Here is a 27,686-nt window from a genome sequence, read left to right on the forward strand (position 1 = left end):
TATACCGCAGCTTCTCATTCTATACCCCAAACCTCAGGCAGGCATTCTCAGAAGTGCGTGCCTTGGTGGTCTCCTGCTTGTGCTCGTGCAGTACGTTTGAAACGTGCTGCATGGGGCAGGTACCGGTACAATAGAACCGCTGAGAGACTTCTTGATTTTAAGCAGAAGCGTGCGATCGCTCGCCGTGTCATCCGTGAAGCTAAACGCACTTGTTGGCGAGACTATGTTTCCACCATCACCTCTGCTTCTTCTATGAGTGCAGTCTGGAAAAAAGTGAGGAAATTGAGTGGTAAATACTCTCCTGACCCGGCTCCTGTTCTACGGGTCACTGGTGTTGATATAGCAAACCCTCTCGACGTTGCCATTGAACTTGGCACACATCTGGTCCGTATTTCCCGAGGGCTCCATCTATGCCCCTCGTTTCTTTCCTCAAAGTCTGCCAGAGAGTTAGTACCCTTGGACTTTTCTTCTCTCAGAGAAGAACAGTATAATGTGCCTTTTACACTTCAAGAACTGGAGGCAACGCTCTCAGCTTGCCGATCATCGGCAGCTGGGCCTGATGACATTCATATTCGTATGTTACAACATTTACATCGGTCAGCCCTTGTAGTCCTCTTACACCTCTTCAATCTTATTTGGGCACAAGGAGTTCTTCCCCAGCTGTGGAAATCTGCCATTGTTCTCCCTTTCCGCAAACCGGGTACTACAGGACATGATGCCTCCCACTATCGCCCCATCGCTCTTACTAGTGCAGTTTGCAAAGTGATGGAACGCCTCGTAAATCGACGTTTAATGTGGTATTTAGAGACTCACAACAGTCTCTCCGCTAGTCAATATGGCTTTCGTAAGGGTCGTTCTACCATAGACCCCTTACTACGCTTGGATACGTATGTTCGTAATGCCTTTGCGAATAATCACTCAGTTATTGCCATATTTTTTGACCTTGAGAAGGCATATGACACAACTTGGAGGTATAATATTTTGGCCCAGGCCCATTCCTTAGGCCTCCGAGGCAATCTACCATCCTTCCTTAAGAACTTTTTAACTGACAGACATTTCCGTGTTCGAGTCAATAATGTTCTTTCCCCGGACTTCGTCCAAGCTGAAGGTGTCCCTCAGGGATGTGTTCTAAGCACAACACTTTTTCTCCTTGCTATAAATGATTTGGCCTCTGTTCTTCCACCCAATATTTGGTCATCACTCTATGTTGATGACTTCGCTATTGCTTGTGCAGGCGCTGACTGTCACCTTATTGCAGTTTCTCTCCAGCATGCGGTCGACCGTGTTTCCACTTGGGCCACCACACATGGGTTTAAATTTTCAAGTACCAAAACTCACCAAATTACTTTCACTAGACGCTCTGTTATCTCCGATCATCCTTTGTATCTCTATGGCTCCCGTATCCCCGAACGTGATACAGTCAGGTTTCTAGGCCTTCTCTTTGACCGTCGGTTATCCTGGAAACCTCACATTACCTCTCTGAAGGCAACTTGTCACAGCCGGCTAAACCTTCTTAAAACCCTTGCTCATCTTTCCTGGGGAGCTGATCGTCGAACTCTGCTTCGCCTACATTCAGCCCTCGTTTTATCGAAACTCGATTATGGTGACCAGATTTATTCCGCGGCCTCTCCTGCTACTCTCTCTAGCCTTAACTCTATCCATCACCAAGGCTTACGTTTGTGCCTTGGTGCTTTTCGCTCTTCCCCTGTTGAGAGCCTCTATACAGAAGCAAATGTTCCATCCTTGTCTGATCGCCGTGATGCCCATTGCCTTCGCTACTATGTACGCTCTCACGATCTACACAATCCTTCCATTTATAGAATGGTCACCGATATTAGTAGACATTCTTTATTCGTTCGCCGCCCCTGTTTGCTCCGTCCCTTTTCTCTTCGCCTACATTCACTCTTGTCTTCCCTTCAGTTACCACCTTTATATGTTCATGTAGCATCTCACTTTTCCCTACCCCCCTGGGAAGTTCCAGCTGTTCGGGTCTGTTCTTTCTCACTCCCTTGCTCGAAAGCTCAACTGCCTACGGTGGCTTCCCGCTCTCTTTTTCTTGATCACTTCCACTCCCATTCTCATGCCACCGCTGTGTACACAGATGGCTCTAAGTCTTCAGACGGCGTCGGATTCGCAGCAGTGTTTCCGGACAGCGTCGTACGAGGGCATTTACTATCTTCAGCTAGCATTTTTACTGCTGAACTGTATGCCATTCTTGCAGCACTTATTCGTATCGCATCTATGCCTGTGTCATCATTTGTAGTAGTCTCAGACTCCCTTAGTGCTCTACAGGCTATACGAAAATTTGATACATCTCATCCCCTAGTTCTCCGTATCCAACTTTGGCTACGCCGTATCTCTACCAAACATAAAGATATTGTTTTTTGTTGGGTCCCTGGTCATGTCGACGTACAGGGCAATGAACAGGCAGACACTGCTGCGCGGTCAGCAGTACATGACCTACCAATTTCCTATCGAGGTGTTCCATTTCTGGACTATTTTGCTGCAATAGCTACCCACCTTCGCACCCGTTGGCAACAACGTTGGTCAACTCTGCTCGGTAACAAACTTCATTCTATTAAACCGAGCATAGGTTACTGGCCGTCTTCTTGTCATCAGTGCCGAGGTTGGGAGACCACTCTCTCCCGCCTTCGCATTGGCCACACTCGTCTTACTCATGGGTATCTCATGGAGAGGCACCCTGTTCCTCTCTGTGAGCAGTGTCAAGTTCCAGTATCGATTAGCCACATTCTGTTAGACTGCCCTCTCTATCAACGAGCACGCAGAATTTACCTCCAACGTCGTCTTCGTTCTACTACTCTCTCTTTACCTTCCCTTCTTGCTGATGGACCCTCCTTTAATCCTGACTCTCTCATTGACTTCTTGACAACGACTGATTTACTCCACAAACTCTGATGATACTTTTCGCACTCCCCTCAGCCCTTTCTAGTTCAGTCTCTTGCTGCCCTTTACCCTTTCACCATCCACTGCCCCGCTGTTATCCGTAACCTATTACTCATCCATCTCCCTTTTGCCACCTGATGCCCTCGCTTCCTTCCTGCCCTGCAGCGCTGTATAGTCCTTGTGGCTTAGCGCTTCTTTTTGATTATAATAATAATCCCGAGGGCTCCATCTATGCCCCTCGTTTCTTTCCTCAAAGTCTGCCAGAGAGTTAGTACCCTTGGACTTTTCTTCTCTCGGAGAAGAACAGTATAATGTGCCTTTTACACTTCAAGAACTGGAGGCAACACTCTCAGCTTGCCGATCATCGGCAGCTGGGCCTGACGACATTCATATTCGTATGTTACAACATTTACATCAGTCAAGTCCTCTTACACCTCTTCAATCTTATTTGGTCACAAGGAGTTCTCCCCAGCTGTGGAAATCTGCCATTGTTCTCCCTTTCCGACACTACGGGACATGATGCCTCCCACTATCGTCCCATTGCTCTTACCAGTGCAGTTTGCGAAGTGATGGAACGCCTGGTAAATAGACGTTTAGTGTGGTATTTAGAGACACACAACAGTCTCTCCACTCGTCAATATGGCTTTCGTAAGGGACGTTCTACCATAGACCCCTTACTACGCTTGGATACGTATGTTCGTAATGCCTTTGCGAATAACCACTCAGTTATTGCCATATTTTTTGACCTTGAGAAGGCATATGACACAACTTGGAGGTATAATATTTTGGCCCAAGCCCACTCCTTAGGCCTCCGAGGCAATCTACCATCCTTCCTTAAGAACTTTTTAACTGACAGACATTTCCGTGTTCGGGTTAATAATGTGCTCTCCCCGGACTTTATCCAAGCTGAAGGTGTCCCCCAGGGATGTGTTCTGAGCACAACACTTTTTCTCCTTGCTATAAATGATTTGGCCTCTAGTCTTCCATCCAATATTTGGTCATCACTCTATGTTGATGACTTCGCTATTGCCTGTGCAGGCGCTGACTGTCACCTCATTACAGTTTCTCTCTAGCATGTGGTCGACCGTGTTTCCAATTGGGCCACCACACATGGGTTTAAATTTTCCAGCACTAAAACTCACCAAATTACTTTCACTAGACGCTCTGTCATCTCCGATCATCCTTTGTACCTCTATGGCTCCCGTATCCCTGAACGTGATACAGTCAGGTTTCTAGGCCTCCTCTTTGACCGTAGGTTATCCTGGAAACCTCACATTACCTCTCTGAAGGCAACTTGTCACAGCCGGCTGAACCTTCTTAAAACCCTTGCTCATCTTTCATGGGGAGCTGATCGTCGAACTCTCCTTCGCCTACATTCCACCCTCATTTTATCGAAACTTGATTATGGTGACCAGATCTATTCAGCGGCATCTCCTGCTACTCTCTCTAGCCTTAACCCCATTCATCACCAAGGATTACGTTTATGCCTTGGTGCTTTTCGCTCTTCCCCTGTTGAGAGCCTCTATGCAGAAGCGAATGTTCCATCCTTATCCGATCGCCGTGATGCCCATTGCCTTCGCTACTATGTACGCTCTCATGATCTCCGCAATCCTTCCATTTATAGAATGGTCACTGATATTAGTAGACATTCTTTATTTGTTCGCCGCCCCTGTTTACTCCGTCCCTTCTCTCTTCGCCTTCATTCGCTCTTGTCTTCTCTTCAGTTACCACCTTTCTATGTTCATGTAGCATCTCACTTTTCCCTACCCCCCTGGGAAGTTCCAGCTGTTCGAGTCTGTTCTTTCTCCCTTGCTCGAAAGCCCAACTGTCTACGGTCACTTCCCGCTCTCTTTTTCTTGACCACTTCCACTCTCATTCTCATGCCATTGCAGTGTACACAGATGGCTCTAAGTCTTCTGACGGCATAGGATTCGCAGCAGTGTTTCCGGACAGCGTCGTACGAGGGCATTTACTATCTTCGGCTAGTATTTTTACTGCTGAATTGTATGCCATTCTTGCAGCACTTATCCGTATTGCATCTATGCCTGTGTCATCATTTGTGGTTGTCTCAGACTCCCTTAGTGCTTTACAGGCTATACGAAAATTTGATACACCTCACCCCTTAGTCCTCCGTATCCAACTTTGGCTACGCCGCATCTTTACCAAGCATAAAGATATTGTTTTTTGTTGGGTCCCTGGTCATGTTGACGTACAGGGCAATGAACAGGCAGACACTGCTGCGCGGTCAGCAGTACATGACCTACCAGTTTCATATAGAGGTATTCCATTTACGGACTATTTTGCTGCAATATCTGCCCACCTTCACACCCGTTGGCAACAACGTTGGTCTACTATGCTCGGTAACAAACTTCAATCTATTAAACCGAGTATAGGTTACTGGCCGTCTTCTTATCACCAGTGTCGAGGTTGGGAGACTACTCTCTCCCGTCTTCGCATTGGCCATACTCGTCTTACTCATGGATATCTCATGGAGAGGCACCCTGCTCCTCTCTGTGAGAATTGCCAAGCTCCATTATCAGTCAGCCACATTCTGTTGGACTGCCCACTTTATCAACGAGCACGCAGAATTTACCTCCGTCGTCGTCTTCGCTCCGCTGCTCTCTCTTTACCTTCCCTTCTCGCTGATGGACCCACCTTTCATCCGGACTCTCTCATTGACTTTTTGACAACGACTGACTTACTTCACAAATTCTGATACCTTCAGCCCTTTCTACTTCAATCTCTTGCTACCCTCTACCCCCGTACTATCCCCTGCCCCGCTGTTTTCTGTAACCTACTGATCATCCCTCCTCCCTTCTGCCATCCAATACCCTCGCTTCCTTCCCTACCCTGCAGCGCTGTATAGCCCTTGTGGCTTAGCGCTTCTTTTTGATTATAATAATAATTATTCATGGGGAAGCACTGAACCTACATGGGTCATACAACCCCTGAGTGAATGGGAAGCAAGCAGGTTCAATACAAGGAAAGGGAGAATAGATCCAATTTCTTGGATAAAGAGGGCTCTCACCTGCAACTGGGCACTTCCCTTGAGGCACTGTCCTCAGCTATATCATTTGCCAACTTGCAGCTATATCTGCTTGTAGCAACCAAAGGTAATTTACACTTCCCATTGAGAAAAAAAAAAAGGACAATAATGGTTTCTAGACAGTATAACATGATTACCAGAGCCATAGTGAAAATGACAAGAGACTAAACAAGTCAAAGATTAGCCAATATGCCAAGGATGAAATTTTACTACCCCACAATAATTATGAAGAACCATGTACTGAATCTTGCAAGCAAGGTACTGTAGACTAGAAACTTGGTGTTAAGGCACACTACATCCTTGCTTAACAGTGGTGGCTGCAAATTATTATACAAAACACAAATTTGATCTTGCCTCAAGTATGCACTGTTCTCTTGGATGGCCTTTCCTTAGTTCCCTCTTCAATTTCTCAATAATCTGGAGGACTATACACGGCAACTCGTCCCACACCAACCTAGTGAGACCTGTCAATTTAGGAGATTTCAGCAATGATGTCAATGACCTTATGATATTAAGGTCAGTGCTCTCAGGATCCTTAGTCTAAGTTCAGTGTTAGAAAACCCACCTCCACCTGCACATAGAATTTTCAGATATTTCCAGTACCTACCAAAAACTATTAATACAATTATTTTAGGTCTATAAATGTGATATAGTTACCACAGTTGCTCAAACTTTGCAAACTATATTAGTTACACATACAGGGTTCACTACCATCCACGGTTTCTGGTATCCATGGTAGATCTTGGAACATATCCCCAGCGGATACAGAGGAATACTGTCAGAAACCAACAGCAATTAGTCTTATGTATTCAATGTAATATAAGGCAGACAACTTGAGAATCTTTGTTTCAACACACTGGCCATCACCCACCAAGGTAGGGTGACCTGTGAAAGAAGAAACTTTCACCATCACTCATGCCATCGCTGTCTTGCCAGAAGTGCATCAGTACTACAGTTCAGATGCTCCTCCAAATGGCAGTATCCCCATTATTGTTGAGCCATATGACCTATACAAGTTTTAGATTCTGTGAATATTGCATAATTATTATACTCATAAAGTACTAATCTTGTTAAGGTCATACAGTGCTGTCTTGTAAGTCAATATCTTAATATAGCATGTAGCTTACTTAAAAAATGGACAGGGAGGGGGTAAGATAAGAAAAACTAAGGATAATTAAAAAAAAAAAAAGGCTCAAAATAGGTTTTATTGTGTCCTTAAACCACAGGGACAAAGCTATACAAAAGTGTGTCAAAACCACTCATTCGTACCCCCCAATACCGGGACTCAAGAACAACTTGAGGTTAGGCACTTTGTTACAAGTATTGGCTCTTCTTTCCCCATGTATCTGGGAAGCCTGAACTAATCAAGCAAGATAAAGTCACATAACTACCATGCATTTATCACCAGATAAAATATATTGACAAAATACACACTGAAAACAGAAAAAGAAGCCTAACACATATGTACATTAAGTATTCCATAAGACTAGAATAATAAAAACCACTATGTTCAATAGTATTTTCACTTTCCTCGACTGGTGAACTTGTATCGTTAAGCTTGTCGTGTATGAGGCTTTGGAAAAATGACTATGACAATGGAGTAAAAAATCAAACATAGTAAAATAATGTTTCTCCTATTTGATGATGCCATAATTGACTTTTTTCTCTTACTGTCTAAAATGTGCATGTTAACAGGTAACCTGGAAGGAGGTAGTAAAATTTACAACAAAAAAACTGTGAAAGCCATCAACTGGGAATTAGTATTATTACAGTACAAATATATTCAGAGAAGTGCTAAGTCCACATGGGGTCATCCAGCACTTCATGACAAATGGGTGCTTTTAAAGCAAAAGAGGCAGGAAAAGGTAAAGGTGAGCACAAGAACAAAAGGACTAAGTTGTTACTTAGTGCAGTAAACCAATTTCAGCTAAAAATTGGGAATGAATTAACATAAAGGTAGGATTTTCAGAGAGGACAGAGTAAGAATGACAAGGCACTGAAGCAAACAAAAAATTTACGTCTGTGTGCTTTCTGATAAACAGGGCAGTGTACAAAAAAAAAAAAAGTGACTCGGCACAATCTGAATTCTCACAGCAGCAATGGGCCATGCAAGAGCACTGAATCTCGACTAATGAAGGTAGAACAGCCAGAATGACAACTGCTATTTGCTGATCACTAATTTGTATCAATGCTGTTGCCAGCATCTTAAGTACTGAGCTAGTACTAATTTTTTTTTTTTTTTTTAAATGTGTACTGGAAAGTCTTAGATTGTGGCATGTTCAGAAATGTTTGCAAGTTCTTAGCCTTTAAAACCAGAATGGTCTAGGACCCTACAAAAGATGACCCTTTAGCATTCACTGAAGATACTATGTAGTCTTGATAAGGATGTGATATAAGGAATCACAGGATTGGATTGAATGCAATACATTCAGGTCCGAGACTACTACAAATGATGAGGCAGACATGGTAGTGATGTGTATAACAGCAGAGTATAGTGCTGATGTGAAAAAGGCTCCTCAAAGTGAGAGAGGTATACCAAGCATCTGTAGGTGAGAACTGAAATGACATAACAGCAACAATGAATGAAATTTGAATGTTAGTATTAATTTTATTACTATCTTTTAGAGTTGAATGACCCAAAAAGGTTTAGAACTCTCATAAATATAATAGTACTGTGATAATTTAATAGTCAATGAGATTTCTTAGGTTGCACTATAACAAGATAACTGAGACAAGGAATATCTTGGTGACCTCATAACAGTTCAAGACTAAAATCTGCCTTTGAGCTAGGGATGGTCAAAAAGCCCCCCTCCCCCACACAAATGAAAGCTGGTGATTATAAATTACGTAAATATATTACCTATCACAAAAATTAGACAAAATTTTGAGTATATTCAATCTATCAGACATGCAGCTTTTATAAAGGCTAGCTACATGGTGTTTCCATGACCTTCAGTAATTGAAACATAGGCTGATGACCTCAATGGCCTGGCAAGCTGTAAGACAGAAACCATACAGTGATAAAACAAGTGCACTGATAGAATGCCATGTGAAAATTATAAACCTCTTTCAATACAGAGAACTTGAAGTCAAGAGGTGGGACCCAACCAGAAGTACAATGATACACTGTAACAATGTAGCCACCAGCTGACTGTTCAAGCCAACACAAACAATACTGAAAGCATCCATGTATGGAAAGTCAAATCCCATGAATAAGAACCAAGGTGAGCTGTGGTGTTCCTTCATCTCAACTTTAGCTGGGAAAAAGGTTTTTAATGATCTGAATATGAAAGCATCTGGATGTTAGAAGACTTTTACAAACTGTAGTGGTAGATTCTGTAGACCAAAAGAAAGGCTTGGGATAAAATGAAATATTACCAAGTTTTCTGTAGATCAAGAAAAAATCCAGACTGATGCGTGATTAGACAATTCGTTTTTTTATATACAATATTTCAAGAACGTTTTATCACCCATACATTTCAGCAATTTGTAAAAAGAATTAGGAAGAGCAGCTGGTAAATAGTGGGGTGAGTTATACCTTGTAGTCCTTTAAAAAAAAAAAAGAAGGGGAAGGGGAAGGGGGGCTAAGAATTATTGAAGTTTTTTTACAAACAAAGAGTTGTAATTTAAAAGTGAATGCTGAAGGTTGTAAATTTTGCAGCAGGAAAACATGTACATCCTCTGGCCCAGCCAAACCATTATCTGAGCTTTAAAAAACTGACAAATTAGATGGTAAAAAGGACAGCATGAGGTTCATCAGCATGAAAAAGTTCAGTACTCTTCACATGGGTTTAGTGTGAAAAAAGACAAATATTGCAAAGTATGGCCCCTTAGATTTTGCTACATGCTGCATAGGTTGGAAGGACAAAAGTGTGTGGAGGTGCACACAAGGACTCTAAAGATTATCCATAATCATATTCTGTCAAGTGGAGAACTGAATGGAAAAACAGAAAAAAATATCAGGAAACTGAATCTATAAGAAGCATAAACACACTTACATATATATATATATAAAGTGAAAAATACACTGATATAGAGTAGCTTTCATATTTACAAACTTATAGGCTAGGCTTATATGCACTATATTTATCATACAGTATTCATTTTGCTGAAAATGACCTTAAGATTTAGGCCACTATACTCACTTTGTCATTCTGATTATTTTTCCTGTCTGTTTATATCACAATATAATATTTATAAATCTTCATCTAAAATATAACTATACCTGTAGATTTGATATTGCCTTCTAGTAACACCATGAATTTTTCAAGATGTACTAACATATGTAATCCAATTAAAAAGAAAATCCAGGGAGAAAGATTTATAATGTAGTACAGTAATTCCTGACATATATTGTAAACACAATTTCTCCTGAACATAATTTAAATTCCCTTTTAAAATTTTATATTACAGATGAGCTACTACTACTTTAAGCGACATTATATTTTGCAAACATTTTAAATAACCTGTTATTCGGTTAACTTATCAAGGACAAAAAAGAATTAAAAGCAAGCCAATCCTTTCTAAAGTAAAATAAAGATGGCAAGGCGAGCCTTCCTTGGATAATGTTTTACTTCTCAGTTTTATAAAACCCTACAGAGGAACAAAATAGAAATTTGTATACCCTATCATGGCAGGCATAGTAAGGTGCAGTGGTGGTGGTGAAAGATCAGGTGGAGCTTGATGTCATTAGGCCTAGTGTCAGTTTATATCAACAGATAAGCATTGGCTTTCTCAAGAAAACTCTGCAAGACAAATTTTCTCCACACTGAGATTCCTCAAAATGCTACTTCAACAAATGCTAGATAACCCAAAACACTGCACTGAAACTGAAAGAATAATTTTACTAATAGATCTTGTGTGCATGCGTGTGCAGAGTTCGTAATATCAGCTCCCTGATAAATCTGTATACAGTACTTTGTGATGAGGAGCAAAGCTAGGCTGATAATTAACAAGGAGAGAACAAGCACATGTCTATAAGCAGCAGTTAAACAAGAAACGTCACAGAACAACAGAGTTCTTTCAGCAGTGCACCACCTCTTTTAAAAGAGTGAGCAAGGTCTGACCTAATGAAATTCACTACTCCACCTGTCATCACCACCACCACACCTTACAAAATCTCTCATCTGCTGTGTTGCAATATGTATGTTTGAGTTGTACGTTCCTCCGTCAAACTTGTTTAGGTTCATACTTGACCAAAGCATTGTCCATTGGAGGTGTTCTTTGCTATTTCACATTCGTCAGCAGTTGAAGTATCATTCCAAATCATTACTAAAATACGTATCTTAAGTCTTCAATAGTGTAAAAAAAAAAAGTGTGTTACTCCAAAATAGTGGTTAATTAGCATTCTAAACAAGGCTATGACCAGTGTTACCATTAGTTGAGTTAAAATAATCACTTGTACATCAAGAAATTTCATTTGAGATGTTCTCCGCTACAACAGGATGCACAGTAAGTTACTCAATTTGTACTGTGAAATATGTGGCCCAAGTTCACAAAGAAGTTTATAAAATTAGGTGCATGTACACACCTAGAAAAACAGCTATGAGTAAATTTAAATTTCTAGACAGAGATAAACAGTATCAAACTATAGACATACAAGGCAAGAAAATATTTCTTCTTACCTAATCTGACATGGCAAGCTTTCTGTAAAAACAGATAGGTAGGAGTTACTATGCTATGTTTCAAAATTTATGGGTCCTTCTTGCCACAATTCCTGATCTTCAATACTGTAATGATATACAATGGTTCACAACTCTTATATGAATTAACAACTGAAAATGGCCCTCAAGTTAATTTAATTTGATGATTAGTGCTTGGGTTACCATAATGAAAAGCTACTGTAAGGTAAGATATTTCACTGATTATAAAAACAAATTATATTTTATGCAGGTTAGAATAAAAGTATTTTCATTGTTTCTTGCTCTCACTACCTACTGCTCAAATTTTTTTTTTTAACCTAATTCTCAAAAAAACTGCCATATAAGGGGCCATGATAAATACCAAAGTTAATGGATTAAAAAATATGAACACATGGCATCTGTCTATCTTTACTCTAAATAGCTGCATAAAAAGAAAGAAGAAAGATGGAGAGAGATAAGAATAAAATGGCATATGGAGGGATATTTGTTCCTTGTTGCAAACCAGCTTTCCAATATTGCTTTAGATACAAGTACTGAAAAAATCCTAAGAAAAAATTTACATACCACTGAATGCCACACTTCAGCATTAACCCCTAATGCACTACATTAAGAGGACCACTCACAAGATAAAAAAACTTATAACAATTATTGATAACTTATACTGTACACGCTTGCTAATTCATTCAGCATTATAACACTGTAAAGGATTACTCCTGTTGACTTATACAGACTAGAAATTCTTACACATCTAAATAAGGCAAGTGTACACAAACCATTTTATACAGCGGGAGTCTTGTTAAACAATAACAACCAGGTAAAATGTTTGCCTTCCTGACAATGAGAATGCACCATATATTTACATATTCAAAATTAATTTTCATAATTTATCCATACACACCTCATACCAAAATATACTCTTTGTTAACCAACTGTTGTAAATGCAGTCTTAAAAAAAAAAATGAATAAAAGTTACAATAATCGGTTCAGAATTCAAACACAAATTCCTTGATTGCATGAAAAAAAAATGGCTTGGACATCAATATACACAATGTGCTCATCTATGTTTTCCCTTTCAATGCAGGCACAAATTCTATAGCCAAGACACTTTGTATTTAAACATTCATACAGGCAAACCGTCTTGACATGTGTTACAGTAATTTAAAGTATAGATTTCCGCACACTTTATGCAGTTTCAGCTTGTGCAAATTTTCTTATGTGTGGCAACTATTTCTACTAGCAATTCACTACATGTCATGTATTCTGTACATTAGTGTGTATTCATATACATCTTTCCCTCACTTTATGCAATTTCACTTCGTGCAAATTCAGTTTTTGAGGTGACCATTTCTACCAGTAATTCACTATACTGTATTCCATATAAATTTGCTTTTATAAGATCATGCAATATAGTCACTTTTATACAATGTACCAAGCCCAGCACCACTTGATTTTTTAATACTATCTCTCTAAATTGGTTTATACTGACATTTCTACAAGTAAAGAGAAATATAGCAGACTTTGGCTGGGGAAATTCCAATGAGCATATTTTGAACAAAATCTTATGGTTGGTTTTCAATTTAAGTGCTTTATATAAGTCAAGTCTACAGACTAATGCAAGCTCAGAATCACTTGATTTTTTACTATTTTTTTAAATACCACTCAAAACTGCTTTACATTGACATTCATAAGACTTACCAGAAAGAAAAGATCTGTGTGTGGAGAATCCAAATGGCATCCAACATTTCGAATGAAACCATACAGACAAGGTTGGGTTATGCCCAGGCTGTCTGGGAGTGGTGGAGAGAGAGGGTAAAAGAGAAGTGGATTATGAAAATGTTGAATTTAATTTTTCTCATTTGTTTTTTGACCAATTGCATTTACAGTACAGCCATTTGGTGTCTATTTGGGATACTCTCAATTGTTTGGTATAAATACGTGATGGAACTATTCCCAGTTTTGTATTGTATGGGTATTGTGATTATATTTAAAAAAAATTATCAGTTGATTTCTGACCAAATTCATTTCCTCTCACATAAGACCATTTGGTTTACCTGTGGTAAGATCCCATGTACTGATTAACATTAGTAAAGAAACACTGATTCTAAAAGTGAGCTTCAGGTGAATTTGCTTCATGCACTATGGGCCAGGAATGCATCTAGTACATAAAGTGAGAAAAACATGTAACTTTATACTCAAGCGAGTTCTTCAGTGAGGAATGAAAACATTACCTGGTGCTCCTAGTTAATCTATCCTTTTATAAATAAGAAATGTTTAAAAAATTAAACTCATTAAAAACAAAACCTCAGTAATAAATTTCCTTGAACGTATGGCAAGGAATAATAATAATAATAATGATAATAAACGGAGCACTAAACTCTGTATGCAAGGAAGGCTAACACCCCTAGCACAAGTCAATAAATAACAATAAATAAAATGGTGCACAATAAAATAGCATTATCGTGTGCTTAAGGAAATGCAATACTGGGATCAACTTTTATTGTAGATAATGTTCCTCTCAGGATGAACAAAAAATCTGCTGTCTGCCCAGGCCACTGAGGCATTCAACCAAGCCAATATTGTAATGTAATAGGTTTATGTTTGCAATTACTTTTAGAGATATTGCCTAATATATCATAACCAAGGTTTCATACAAAAATGAAAAGAAAACTCAAAAAAGAAAATTCATCATAGCCCACATATTATATTGACTGCTAAACTATGGAATTAAAGGGAGGCCACAAACCAGTGGAGCACTTCACAGCAACTCTCAGAGCACTTTAATATGACTCAATCATCTAACTTGGCTATGCTCTTTCCCTACTTGTAAAGGGGAACATATTCTAGCGTTTTGGATATTTCTTCAAACTCAATGAGCTTATCTTGAGGGAAACATCACTTACAATAAAGGCATGCCCATGTATGGCATTTTCTTCACAACTGTTGGCAATCCTTGCCCAATATCCAATACTGTACTATGTGCTATAATTTAAATAATGTGAAAACTTGAAAATGGTCTATGTGGTATTAATAAAAGTGAATGCAAACTTCCAAGAAGTTTACCAACAATAACAAAAGTGTATACTCCATGCTAACATTATTCCATCCCAAGGTGTTGGAGTGCCTAACTGACTCACTTTCTACCATATGATCCTCTGAAGCTCTGGGCTGTCGTCCCACATGAAGGTCTTACTAACAAACAGATAAAGAGTTAAAGTGTTGATGAGCAAGAAATAGAGGGTTTCTATCCACAATTGCCACCAATTTCTGGATACATTTTGCATGCGAGCCAGAAGGAATGGGATGATAAAATATCGAAACTCCAGTAATTTGTGTGGTACTACTGATGCAGCCAGGCATGCTACAAAGAGTGCCTTGAACACAAAGCTGCGATGTTGGATGAATGTATGTACCATATATGCACCAAACATATAAACTGGAACCATGAGATATCTGATGACAGAGAATCTACCATAAAGTTTGTTCCATAAGTAAAAAGTTAAATGTCTATTGTCAGCAAGGAGGTAAGGATGTACTAAAGTGTTTGAGTGAACTACCATTACAGAAACCACAAGCACTGCCACAGCTAATGCAAGATGCCGACGACACAGTTTTATGAAGGGGCGCACATGGCTGGGAGCATATGGCAGCGAGAAAATTATGAAGAAAAGAAAGAAATACCCAAGCTGTGGGAGATGGACTGTTGCCTCGTGAGCTGATCGGTCACCCACCACAATGCTTCCGTTATACATCACGAAGACGAGAAAACAAGCCAGCACAAGTCCATAGCTGAAGCAGTCTGCCATAACATCTACCAGCACCTCTGCCAAGCGATATGGCTTTGCAGCCGTTTTCTTCAGTTTCTTCATTAATGCCTGCAACAAAACATATAAATCAACAACACTCATAAGAGTTAAATTCAAGCAGGCAACAATACGTGTATACATCTTTCTTCTTTCAACGCACTGGCCATATCTCACCAAGGCGGGGTGGCCCAAAAGAAAAAAACGAAAGTTTCTCCTTTTACAATTAGTAATATATACTACAGGAGAAGGGGTTACAAGCCCCTTGCTCCTGGCATTGTAGTCACCTCTTATGACACACATGGCTTATGGAAGAAGAATTCTGTTCCACTTCCCCATGGAGATAAGAGGAAATAAACAAGAACAAGAACTAGTAAGAAAATAGAAGAAAACCCAGAGGGGTGTGTTTGTATATCCTTGTACATGCATGTGTAGTGTGGCCTAAGTGTAAGTAGAAGTAACAAGACATACCTGAAATCTTGCATGTTAACAATATCTTCTTCTTTCAACAAACCGGCCATTTCCCACTGAGGCAGGTGGCCCAGAAAGAAAAACAAGTTTCTCTTTTTAACTTTAGTAATGTATACGGGAGAAGGGGTTACTAGCCCCTTGCTCCCAGCCTTTTACTAGACTCTTACGACACTGAATCACTCTGCACTGCATATTTTGTAATAAATTTATTTTTTTTTTTTAACACACCAGCCATCTCTCACTGAGGTAGGGTGACCCAAAAAAGAAAAAACTTTCACCATCACTCACTTCATCACTGCCTTGACAGAAGGACACTGATACTAAAAGTCCATAACTGCAAATATCCTTAACCCTTCTTCAGAGTGCAGGCACTATACTTCCCACCTCCAGGACTAAAGTCCAGCTAACCAGTTTCCCTGAATCCCTTCATAAATGTTACTTTACTCACATTCCAACAGCACATCGTCATAAAAAACACTTGCATCCACTCACTCCTATCTAACATGCTCACACACACGCTTGTTGGATGTCTGAGCCCTTCACACACAAAACCTCCTTTACCCCTTCCCTCCAACCATTTCAGAATGACCCCTACCCCTTCTTCCCTCCATTACAGATTTATACTCTCTCCAAATCAACCAATTTCTCTCCACCCTCTCTAAATGTCAAAACCACTTCAGTAACCCCTCCTCAGCCCTCTGGATAATACTTTTAGTAATCCTGCACCTCTTTCTAATCTCCAAGCTACAAATTCTCTGCATAATATTCACACCACACATTGCCATCCCCACTGCCTCCAGCTTCCTCCTTGCTGCAACATTTAAAAGCTATACTTCACATCCATATATGTGTTGGTATCACTATACTCTGATACATTCCTCTTGTTGCCTCCATAGATAAATGTGCTTTGTCTCCACATTATTATTATTATTAAATTTATAGGTAAGTACTAAACCCAAAGGGGTTATATAGCACCTGGGAAATAAGAGATAATAAGTTTAACCCAAGAAAGGGAAGGGCTGGTCAAATTCTTTGGATCAAGACCCCCTCATCAGACTAAGGGATGCTTCTTTAACCCTTTCAGGGTTTCGGCAGTACCAGTACGGCTTATGCACCAGGGTTTTTGACGTACTAGTACGCCTAAATTCTAGCGCCCTCAAATCTAATGAGAGAAAGCTGGTAGGCCTACATATGAAAGAATGGGTCTATGTGGTCAGTGTGCGCAGTATAAAAAAAATCCTGCAGCAAAGTGCGTAATGAGAAAAAAAAAACTTTGACCGTGTTTTTGGATTAAAACAGCGACTTTGCACTGTATTTTCATATGGTATTTATTGTTGTATTCTAGCTTTCCTGGTCTCATTTTATAGCATGAAAGACATATTACAGAAATTGAGATGATTCTGACTGGTTTTACAATGAAAAGTACCTTGAAATTGAGCTCAAAATAGCAGAAATGCTTGATTTTTACCAAAGTTCAAAAGTAAACAAATTATGCTATGCGTCCAATACACATCAACTGGCGAGTCAAATATTCTTTCACAAGTGCACTGATATTATTTATGCATAACAGTAAATCTTCTATTTTTTTGTGAGAATAAAAATTCAAAGTGGAAAGCAAAAGAATGTAAGAGGGGTGTGGGGACGTGACTAATGAACAGAGGAAATGTTATTTTAGTGCCAGGAATGTCTTTCTTGTTTATTCTGGACCCTATTCGGAAATTGGCATCTTTTGAAATTTGTGTGAAATTGGCAAAATTGCTAAATTCTGACCACTGTATTGTATAGTTGAAATCGGTAAATGGGTGGTTTCTTGTACTCATTCGATAGAAAAAATGGAGTTCTAACGAAATAGTTATGATTTTTGTCGACTAGTACACTGGAATTGGCCGAAAATAGGGCTCAAAGTGGGCAAAATCGCTGATGCGTAAACATAGTCGAGACCACTAACTTCGCGAGAGCATAATTCCGTAAGTTTTCCATCAAATTTCATACTTTTGGTGTCACTATGATTAGGAAAAGATTCTCTATCTTTTCATAAGAAAAAATATTTTTTTTTTTGTTTTTGAAATTTGGCCGACCCTGAGAACAAGTCTCTGAGAGGGCCTGTCAACCCTGAAAGGGTTAAGGGGTCATTAGTACACAAACCTGGACCACAGTCAATCCCCACATCTACATGTACTGACCTGTGAAATCTTCTGTTATAAACAAAAAAGGAACTGGGTTAATAGTACTGTATTACCTTTGTATCAGCGAATGTGTTTATTGGAACTTTAAGTAATCTTGCTCCCAGAATATCAGAAGCCATCAAGATACAGAGAAACCCGACCCAAATGATATTAGTCTGTCGCATCATGACTGCCACCACACCTGTGCAATATTACATCATTAGTTTCACTCCATGTATATCACCAGTGTCATTATAGCTACAAAATACAATTTCTTAGAAATGGTGTAAACAAGCCCTAAGCAATTCACATATTTAGAATGTTAAATATAAAATTTTATATTCTCATATCTTACAATTAGTACGTATCAGTATACTATTACTATTCAAGGAAATACCAACCCATGGCAGCAGCAGCAGTGGGTGCATGGTGGTGGTGTAGGAGAATCATCACCAGCACAACAAGGGTAGACAGGACATCGGTGTAGTACAAGAAAGAGAACCAATACAGCACTGGTAGCAAGGCGAGATTCAGTCCGCTCAACATCAGCTTCCAACTGTCTATCTATAATTGATACAAGTTCATTGGAAAAATATGAAGAGCTAATCTGTAGAACTACACAGCCTTCTGTTGCCTTATTATGGTGCCAGAATTAACCACCACAATCCCAATGTCTGATCAGTGCTCTAAACTGACACCAATTAATGTTCCCTACACAGTCCGCTCAACATCAGCTTCCAACTGTCTATCTATAATTGATACAAGTTCATTGGAAAAATATGAAGAGCTAATCTGTAGAACTACACAGCCTTATGTTGCCTTATTATGGTGCCAGAATTAACCACCACAATCCCAATGTCTGATCAGAGCTCTAAACTGACACCAATTAATGTTCCCTACACAATTTTTAGGTAAAAATTTTTTTGGGTAAACTTAAATTGTTAGCAGAAAACAGTAATATGTATTCACTTTTATCTGAGTTTCCTTCCAATTTCTTAATAGTTCTTGTCATTGTAAAGTTTCCTTTCAACTACATCAGTAATTGGAGAAAAATGCTTCCTCTATAAGCAATGCGAGTCTTAACCCTTTCAGGGTTTCTGACGTACTAGTCCGGCTTACACACCAGGGTTATTGACGTACTAGAACGCCTAAATTCTAGCGCCCTCAAATCTAGTGAGAGAAACCTGGTAGGCCTACATATGAAAGAATGGGTCTATGTGGTCAGTGTACATGGTATAAAAAAAATCCTGCAGCATTCAGTGCATAATGAGAAAAAAAAAATCCGACCGAGTTTTTGGTTTAAAACAGCGACTTTGCAGTGTATTTTCGTATGGTATTTATGGTTGCATTCTAGTTTTCCTGGTCTCATTTTATAGAATTGAAGACATATTACAGAAATTGAGATGATCTTGATTGGTTTCATAATGAAAAGCACCTTGAAATTGAGCTCAAAGTAGCAGAAATATTTGATTTTTACCAAATTTCAGAAGTAAACAAATCATGCCAAGCGTCCAATACACGTCAACTGGCGAGTCTAATATTCTTTCACAAGTGCACTGATATTATTTATACCATTTCTACACTAATGCAGTTGTCTGCATAACAGTAAATCTTCTATTTTTGTGAGAATAAAAATTCAAAGTGGAAAGCAAAAGAGATGTAAGAGGGACCTGGGGACATGGCTAATGAACAGAGAAAATGTTATTTTAGTGCCAGGAATGTCTGTCTTGCTTATTCTGGACCCTATTTGGAAATTGGCATCTTCTGAAATTTGTGTGAAATTGGCAAATTTGCCAATTTCTGACCACTTTATTGGATACTTGAAATTGGTAAATAGGTGGTTTCTTGTACTCATTCGATAGAAAAAATGGAGTTCTAGCAATAGATATGATTTTTGTCGACTAATACACTGAAATTGGCTGAAAATAAGGCTCAAAGTGGGCGAAATCGCCAATGCATAAACATCGCCAAGACCGCTAACTTTGCAAGAGCATAATTTCGTTTCCTATCAAATTTCATACTTTTGGTGTCATTATGATCGGGAAAAGATGCTCTATCATTTCATAAGAAAAAATAATTTTTTTTTTTTTCCGAAAAATTTTCGACCCTGAGAACGAGTTTAGGAGAGGGCCTCTCGACCCTGAAAGGGTTAAAAGGCGATTAAAATTCCAGGATCAAGAGGCTAGTAACCCGTTCCATATAAATTACAAAAATGAAAAAGAAGGAAATTTTGAATTTGGATTGTCTGAACATGCATGGATGTAATATGATGAAAGGAACAAAATTGTGTTAATGTTTTGAATGAAAATAAGCTGGATGTCCTAGCTCTAAGAAGAGCAAATCTAAAAAAGGGGGTAGGAGAATTTCTGAAGGGAGAAGGAATTGGGGTTAAATCACTTGTACCTGAGAGAATTAGAGCCAAAGAAGGGGTAGAGGTAATATTAAATGATCAACTATGGAAGGAGATAGGGTATAGGTGTGTAATTTTAAGAATTATGTGGACTAGAATAAGAATGGGATGTGAGAAGTGTGTTAATTACATGGATTAGAATAAGGGTGGGATGTGAGAAGTGTTACAATAAGTGTTTATGCACCCGAGGAGGGAGAGGTGTGTAAAGAAGAGATTTTGGGAGGTGTTAAGTGAATGTGTAGGGATGATGAGTAAGACATATGCAACAGTGGAAATCTTTGCTAATGAAAAGTACCATGCAGAAGGCTTCTTCAGTCGAATAAATAGATAACACTCCTTGAGATAGCAACGTTATAGGAAAACAAAGTAGACAAAGCGGAGTAGTAGTTTGACATAATCAGTCCATCACCTAGGTGCAAGATGATCATCTTATCCCTAGGGTGATGGACTGATTACATCAAACTACTTATCCACTTTGTATTCTAAAAATGCTGATGTCTCCAGGAATGTGTGCCATCTTTGTATTTGACTGATGAGGCCTACAGCACAGGTGAAATGTTTTGCCAGTAAAGATTTCTAGTGCTGAACATGCATCTTAGGGAACAAATCAAATCATCACTTAAAAGAGGGCAGTAATTAGATGGGTAGGAGGAGGGAATGTTTTGAAGAGTTGCTAAATGTTGATAAAGGGAAGCAGTGATTTTATGCATTGGGTAGGGAGGTATAACAGCTTATAGGAGTGAGAAAGAGCTAGATGTGGGTGTAGGGAGTGTGTGAGGTAATGGGTGGAATGAAAGGAAGTAAAATTAACTTAGGCTAGGTTGAGAAAAATATGAGGCTACAATTTAGTAACATTGATCTGTATATAATAGACTGTGGCAGTTTCCATGTATTTTGGCTTCATTAAGTGTTTTTTGGGTTGCATACCCTGGAGCCAATTGCAAGCATTGTGTTAACTAGAGCTCCCCAGTCTTAATTTATTTATAAAAGAGTATGCATGTATAGTACATGTATTTGTTTGATATTTGAGTTATATACAGTATACACATCCATTTGATATACTGAAATGTTGACAGAATAAATAAAAAAGCAGTTAAGTGGCCTCTCGATGAAAGGAACTGGACCTGACCCCCCATCCTTCCTTGGATCAATCATTATTGTCTCCCATTCCCCCAGGCACTGTATGACCCCTATGAGGTTAGTGCTTCCCCAGGAATACAATAACAATAACTACCTGTATATAGAAAATGTATATGGTTGAAAAATATTTTATATAATGTAGGAGGTGCGGGATTACCAAAACTGTTGTCCAGAGGGCTGAGGAAGGGTTGTTGAGGTGGTTCGGACATGTAGAGAGAATGGAGCGAAACAGAGTGACTTCAAGAGTGTATCAGTCTGTAGTGGAAGGAAGGCGGGGTAGGGGTCGGCCTAGGAAAGGTTGGAGGGAGGGGGTAAAGGAGGTTTTGTGTGCGAGGGGCTTGGACTTCCAGCAGGCATGCGTGAGCGTGTTTGATAGGAGTGAATGGAGACAAATGGTTTTTAACCCTTTGAGGGTCGACAGGCCCTCTCAGAAACTCGTTCTCAGGGTCGGCCAAATTTAAAAAAAAAAAAAAATTATTTTCTGTTATGAAAAGATAGAGAATCTTTTCCCGATCATAACGACACCAAAAGTTTGAAATTTGATAAAAAACTTACGGAATTATGCTCTCGCAAAGTTAGCGGTCTCGGCGATGTTTACGGATCGGCGATTTTGCCCACTTTGAGCCCCATTTTCGGCCAATTTCACTGTACTAGTCGACAAAAAACATGAATATTTCGCTAGAACTCCATTTTGTCTATCGAATGGGTGCAAGAAACCACCCATTTATTAATTCAACTATCCAGTACAGTGGTCAGAATTTAGCAATTTTGCCAATTTCACACAAATTTCAAAAGATGCCAATTTCGGAATAGGGTCCAGAATAAACAAGAAAGACATTCCTGGCACTAAAATGACATTTCCTCTAGTCATTAGTCACGTCTCAAGGCCCCTCTTATATTCTTTTGCTTTCCACTTTGAATTTTTATTCTCACAAAAAATATAAGATTTACTGTTATGCAGACTACTGCATTAGTGTAAAAAATGGTATAAATATTATTGGTGCACTTGTGAAAGAATATTAGACTCACCAGTTGACGTGTATTGCACGCTTGGCACGATTTGTTTACTTTTGAAGTTTGGTAAAAATTGAACATTTCTGCTACTTTGAGCTCAATTTCAAGGCACCTTTCATTGTAAAACCAGTCAAAATCATCTCAATTTCAGTAATATGTCTTCCATTCTATAAAATGAGACCAAGAAAACTAGAATACAACAATAAATACTATACGAAAATACACTGCAAAGTCGCTGATTTATTAAAAAAAAATGGAAAAAGTTTTTTTTTTCTCATTATGCACCGTGTGCTGCAGGATTTTTTTTAGACTGTGCACACTGACCACATAGACCCATTCTTTCATATGAAGGCCTACCAGCTTTCTCCCACTAGATTTGAGGTCGCTAGAATTTATGAGTACTAGTACGTCAAAAACCCCTACGCGTAAGACGTACTAGTACGACGAAAACCCTCAAAGGGTTAATACTTGACATGCTGTTGGAGTGTGAGCAAAGTAACATTTATGAAGGGGTTCAGGGAAACCGGCAGGCCAGACTTAAGTCCTGGAGATGGGAAGTACAGTGCCTGCACTCTGAAGGAGGGGTGTTAATGTTGCAGTTTAAAAACTGTAGTGTAAAGCACCCTTCCGGCAAGACAGTGATGGAGTAAATGATGGTGAAAGTTTTTCTTTTTTGGGCCACCCTGCCTTGGTGGGAATCAGCCAGTGTGATAATAAAAAAAAAATAATGTACTATATTAAATGCTATACACCTTTATTGTGGAATATGTCTCCAACCTCTAAATAACAATCAGAAACATTACACAATATTACAACAGCAAAAATAGTAGTTCAAGTAAAGACATTCGACAAATTGCCCCTTGATTACTGTAACATAAGGAAAGCAATAAGTAGTTTTAAATGATTTCAATGGATGCATACAGTTTGATCAATGGTAAAGTATATACAACAGAGTTTTGCCCTGGGGCCTGTAGAAATGAAACAAAACACAAAAATTAATGGGAGTAATTAATGTTATCTGCTAGTCTGCTTTGCTAATAATGCTCAAGGATGTGATATACATATATGGTTAAGAATAATCATAGGATTTTAATTTATATAAAAAAAGGTATCAGTGACTCTACAGTGTCAGTCTACCTAAGGACCGTGATCTTACTCCGGTCTTATAAACAATGACCTACCTTATCTTTGTGCAAGTGGATCAACAGCTTGTGTAAGGTGAACAGCATAAATGCTGCAGCAACCAGGTTTGTAATGCGAAGTGAAAATACATCGCACAGTTGATGCCCCAGCACCCAGGATACTGGTCCATTAAGGCCAATAGAAAATAAGTAGAGGCCAGGCAATGTTGTTATCTTGGGGTCCCACTGTTAAAAAAACAAAGCCAAATAGTGTATAGACTGTACATAAAATTTAAAAGCTAAAGCACAGTAACACTGTAACTATAAAGCATTTCTATACAGGACATGAATGAGAAAGCATATTAATTAATAAAATTATGCCTATAATGAATTAATGACATCTGTAATGTACTTCCTCATCAAGTGAAAATACTGCATCTACAAATTCGAAATAATTAATACTGGTAAAACTGTACAGACCTAGAAGATTAATGTCCTCAATGTTGATTGCTTGGTAATGGTTTACAACTGCTGCTCGGCTGATTTTGACTATTAATCATAGTTTGAACTGTAAAATTTTAAGTTGTTTTATAGCTGCAATAGTATTTTCATGTGCAAATGGTAAAAAACATAACCAAACCTAATGAAATGCACCTAACTTAACTTTATCCATCTCATCAGTCCCAGTTTGCCTGTTTGCATTCAGGCCACACGTGACATAACTTAATACTAAGCACTGAATGGCTAAGATGTGCAGGATGCAGCTTAAATTTATGTACTGTTTTTGCTAATACTTTATCTCCAAAACAATTTGCACAAGAAATATTTAATCTATGATTTACATAAGTTATATGCACCGTGTTGTAAAATGTAAGCTAATGCCTGAATTTTATGATGTATTGGTTGGTAACTATAAATGATTACAGAAAGGAACAATCAATTAATTTAATTTTTATTGTAATTAGACATACTGTACATATATGTTAGTGGCAGACATCATCATCATAATAATAATAATAATACTATCTTTATTTCTACAAATACATATACAAGGTATACAGGCCTAGTTGATACACACTACTACATAGAAAGCCGCTTATTATGCAGAGCATTTCTGGCAAATTAGGTCAATTTTGTCCCAGGATGCGACCCACAGCAGTCGACTAACACCCAGGTACCAATTATTACTGATGGGTGAACATGGACAACCAGTGTAAGGAAACACACCCAATGTTTCCACCCCTTTGCCAGGAACTGAACCTGGACCCTCACTGTGTGAAGCTAGAGCTTTTGCCACCAGGCCACGGGGCACCGTGGCATAATACATTATGTAGATTTAACCTAAGTTTTGATTGAAGAGGCATGTAAGCCTTATTATGTCTCCAATGCTTTGCTTAATTAGCAGCTTTCTTCTGTAGCTACAAGTGTATCAAATTACATGTACTACTAAATCTGTATTGCACAAAGACTGAAATATTAAATACAATCACTTGGAATGTGTAACAATTATAACTTCTTTGTATGGCTCATAAAAAATATATTTTTCAGTTAATCCACTAAAATCAATTTAGCTTATTTCCATGAGGGACTCCACTGGAAATAAGCTACATTACTCTACGTATGTAATTTTTGGGGTTATTCTAGACTATTATGTATTTATGCCTACACTTGTGTAACATCAAATCACTAAAATAATATTGTAGTACTGTACTATATCATGTATGAAATGATTAAAAAAATAAGTGCTAGAGGTGCTAATTAACAAAAGATAATTGCTTTGGTAATAATATTTTCACAAATACTTTTATAACATGCTAGGTAACTAGACACAATATGCAACTAATGTGACATTCTATTTTTGCCACAATAAAACCTCACATTAATTGCATGTGTCCATTTATCAAACATTTTTGTCTGTAATTCTACCATTATTACTGTCATGTCACCTTCCAAAGTTCTAAAAAATTTATAAACTTCATGATTATAAAAATCCCAGTGTAATAATAAATATTCAAATTTCATTATAATAACTGAACTAAGTGCCACTGATGATGTAGTTTTTACTCAGACTTAACAAACCCAGAGATTTTAAATAAAAAAAAATCATCGCTAATATACAAAAAAAAAAAAATGCTTTTTACCAGAGAGAAAAACCCACCTCTAGGAAACTGCCCTCACAGTATTTCTGAGCTTGTGGAATGTGGAAAATTTCATCTATGAATGGAGTTGGCTGCACCGTGTAGACGACCACGAAGAAGACATAGGAGACGGCGGTGAAGGTGAGGATTACGAGGGGAAATATGAAGGATGGTTGTGGCGTCCCCATGGCTAGTGTGTGGGTCGCTTAGTCTCCACTACCCTCACACTACAACACTCACTCACATTAACAAATATCAACCCTCGGTATACAATTATTTTAAATTATACGTACATAATTTTACATTTTTTTTTTTGCAATAATTTTGGCGACACAAATGTGTTATGGACAAACATATATATAGTACATTATGCATATTTACCCTGGGTTAATCCACTGAAGTTAAACAGTGTGATTAATTTCCACCTGAGTGCTTGTGTTATTATAATAATAATTTACTAAATAAATACAATAGGTAGTTACGATAACATTGAACAAATGAGTTACAGTTAGAGTTTTACAGTATTATTTGACTTCCTTGGTAATTTTCCCCTCAACTCAAGGGAGGTTCCTTGATGCTGGTGAGGGGCTCTTGATCTAGGGAATTGGATCTGTGCTCCAGTTCCCTAAATACCTTCCGACCCCCCCACGTGCGCTGTATAATCCTACGGGTTTAGCGCTCCCTCAAGATTATAATAATCGGTAATTTACACTATGTATGATAATTATATTTATGTGTACCTGTACCTAAATAACCTTGTAGCTCAGGTTAGGTAAAATTCCCAGGAAACAAGACGAGCATTTTCTGACGCTGGTCTTGGTCATATGATGACCCGCCGCTGGAACATTTGGTCATCTGACCGATGCCTTCTGCTGGTTAAGCGGCCCATCCCTTTAGAAATTAAAATGAGATAATATGAAGGGCCCACAAGGAACTTCGGGAATGGGAGGCAACGAGGTTGAGTCCAAGAAAGAAAAAATCATTTCCAATTTCCTCTTCAAGAGCCCCTCAGCACTACCTGGTTACCTGGAGGTTATTCCGGGGATCAACGCCCCCGCGGCCCGGTCCATGACCAGGCCTCCCGATGGATCAGGGCCTGATCAACTAGGCTGTTACTGCTGGCCGCACGCAGTCCAACGTACGAGCCACAGCCCGGCTGATCCGGCACTGACTTTAGGTATCTGTCCAGCTCTCTCTTGAAGGCAGCCAGGGGTTTATTGGCAATTCCCCTAATGCTTGATGGGAGGCTGTTGAACAGTCTTGGGCCCCGGACACTTATGGTGTTTTCCCTTAGTGTACCAATGGCGCCCCTACTTTTTATTGGGGGCATTTTGCATCGCCTGCCCAGTCTTTTACTTTCGTAGGGAGTGATTTCTGTGTGCAGATTTGGGACCATTCCTTCCAAGATTTTCCAAGTGTAGATTATGATATATCTCTCCCTCCTGCGTTCCAACGAGTACAAGTCAAGTGCTTCCAAGCGTTCCCAGTAGTTAAGGTGCTTGACAGAACTTATACGTGCAGTAAAGGATCTCTGTACACTCTCTAGATCTGCGATTTCACCTGCTTTGAATGGAGATGTTAATGTACAGCAGTATTCCAGCCTAGAGAGAACAAGTGATTTGAAAAGGATCATCATGGGCTTGGCATCTCTCGTTTTGAAAGTTCTCATTACCCATCCTATCATTTTCTTTGCACGTGCGATCGTGGCACTGTTGTGATCCTTGAAAGTGAGACCCTCAGACATTACTACTCCCAGGTCCCTTACATTATTTTTCCGCTCTATTGTATGGCCGGAGTCAGTAGTATACTCTGTTCTAGTTATTATCTCCTCCAGT

General features: G+C 39.0%; 1 protein-coding gene and 1 long non-coding RNA gene across 2 annotated transcripts in view; both read right to left on the reverse strand.

Moving 5' to 3' along the window:
- Positions 1–27,686, reverse strand: part of LOC138854816 (uncharacterized) — a 640,137-nt gene that overhangs the window by 521,888 nt on the left and 90,563 nt on the right. The gene's annotated exons all lie outside the window — the stretch shown is intronic.
- Positions 7,138–26,073, reverse strand: Alg10 (alpha-1,2-glucosyltransferase Alg10). Its single transcript, XM_070099835.1, has 5 exons — positions 25,872–26,073; positions 23,774–23,959; positions 18,430–18,592; positions 18,103–18,230; positions 7,138–15,464 (listed from the first exon to the last, which is right to left on the reverse strand). Exons 1-5 carry the CDS (start codon positions 26,037–26,039, stop codon positions 14,730–14,732), a joined length of 1,380 nt encoding a protein of 459 aa, XP_069955936.1. The 5' UTR covers positions 26,040–26,073; the 3' UTR covers positions 7,138–14,729.

The sequence above is a fragment of the Cherax quadricarinatus genome, chromosome 5, assembly GCF_038502225.1.
Source record: "Cherax quadricarinatus isolate ZL_2023a chromosome 5, ASM3850222v1, whole genome shotgun sequence".
Taxonomy (NCBI): Eukaryota; Metazoa; Arthropoda; class Malacostraca; order Decapoda; family Parastacidae; genus Cherax; species Cherax quadricarinatus.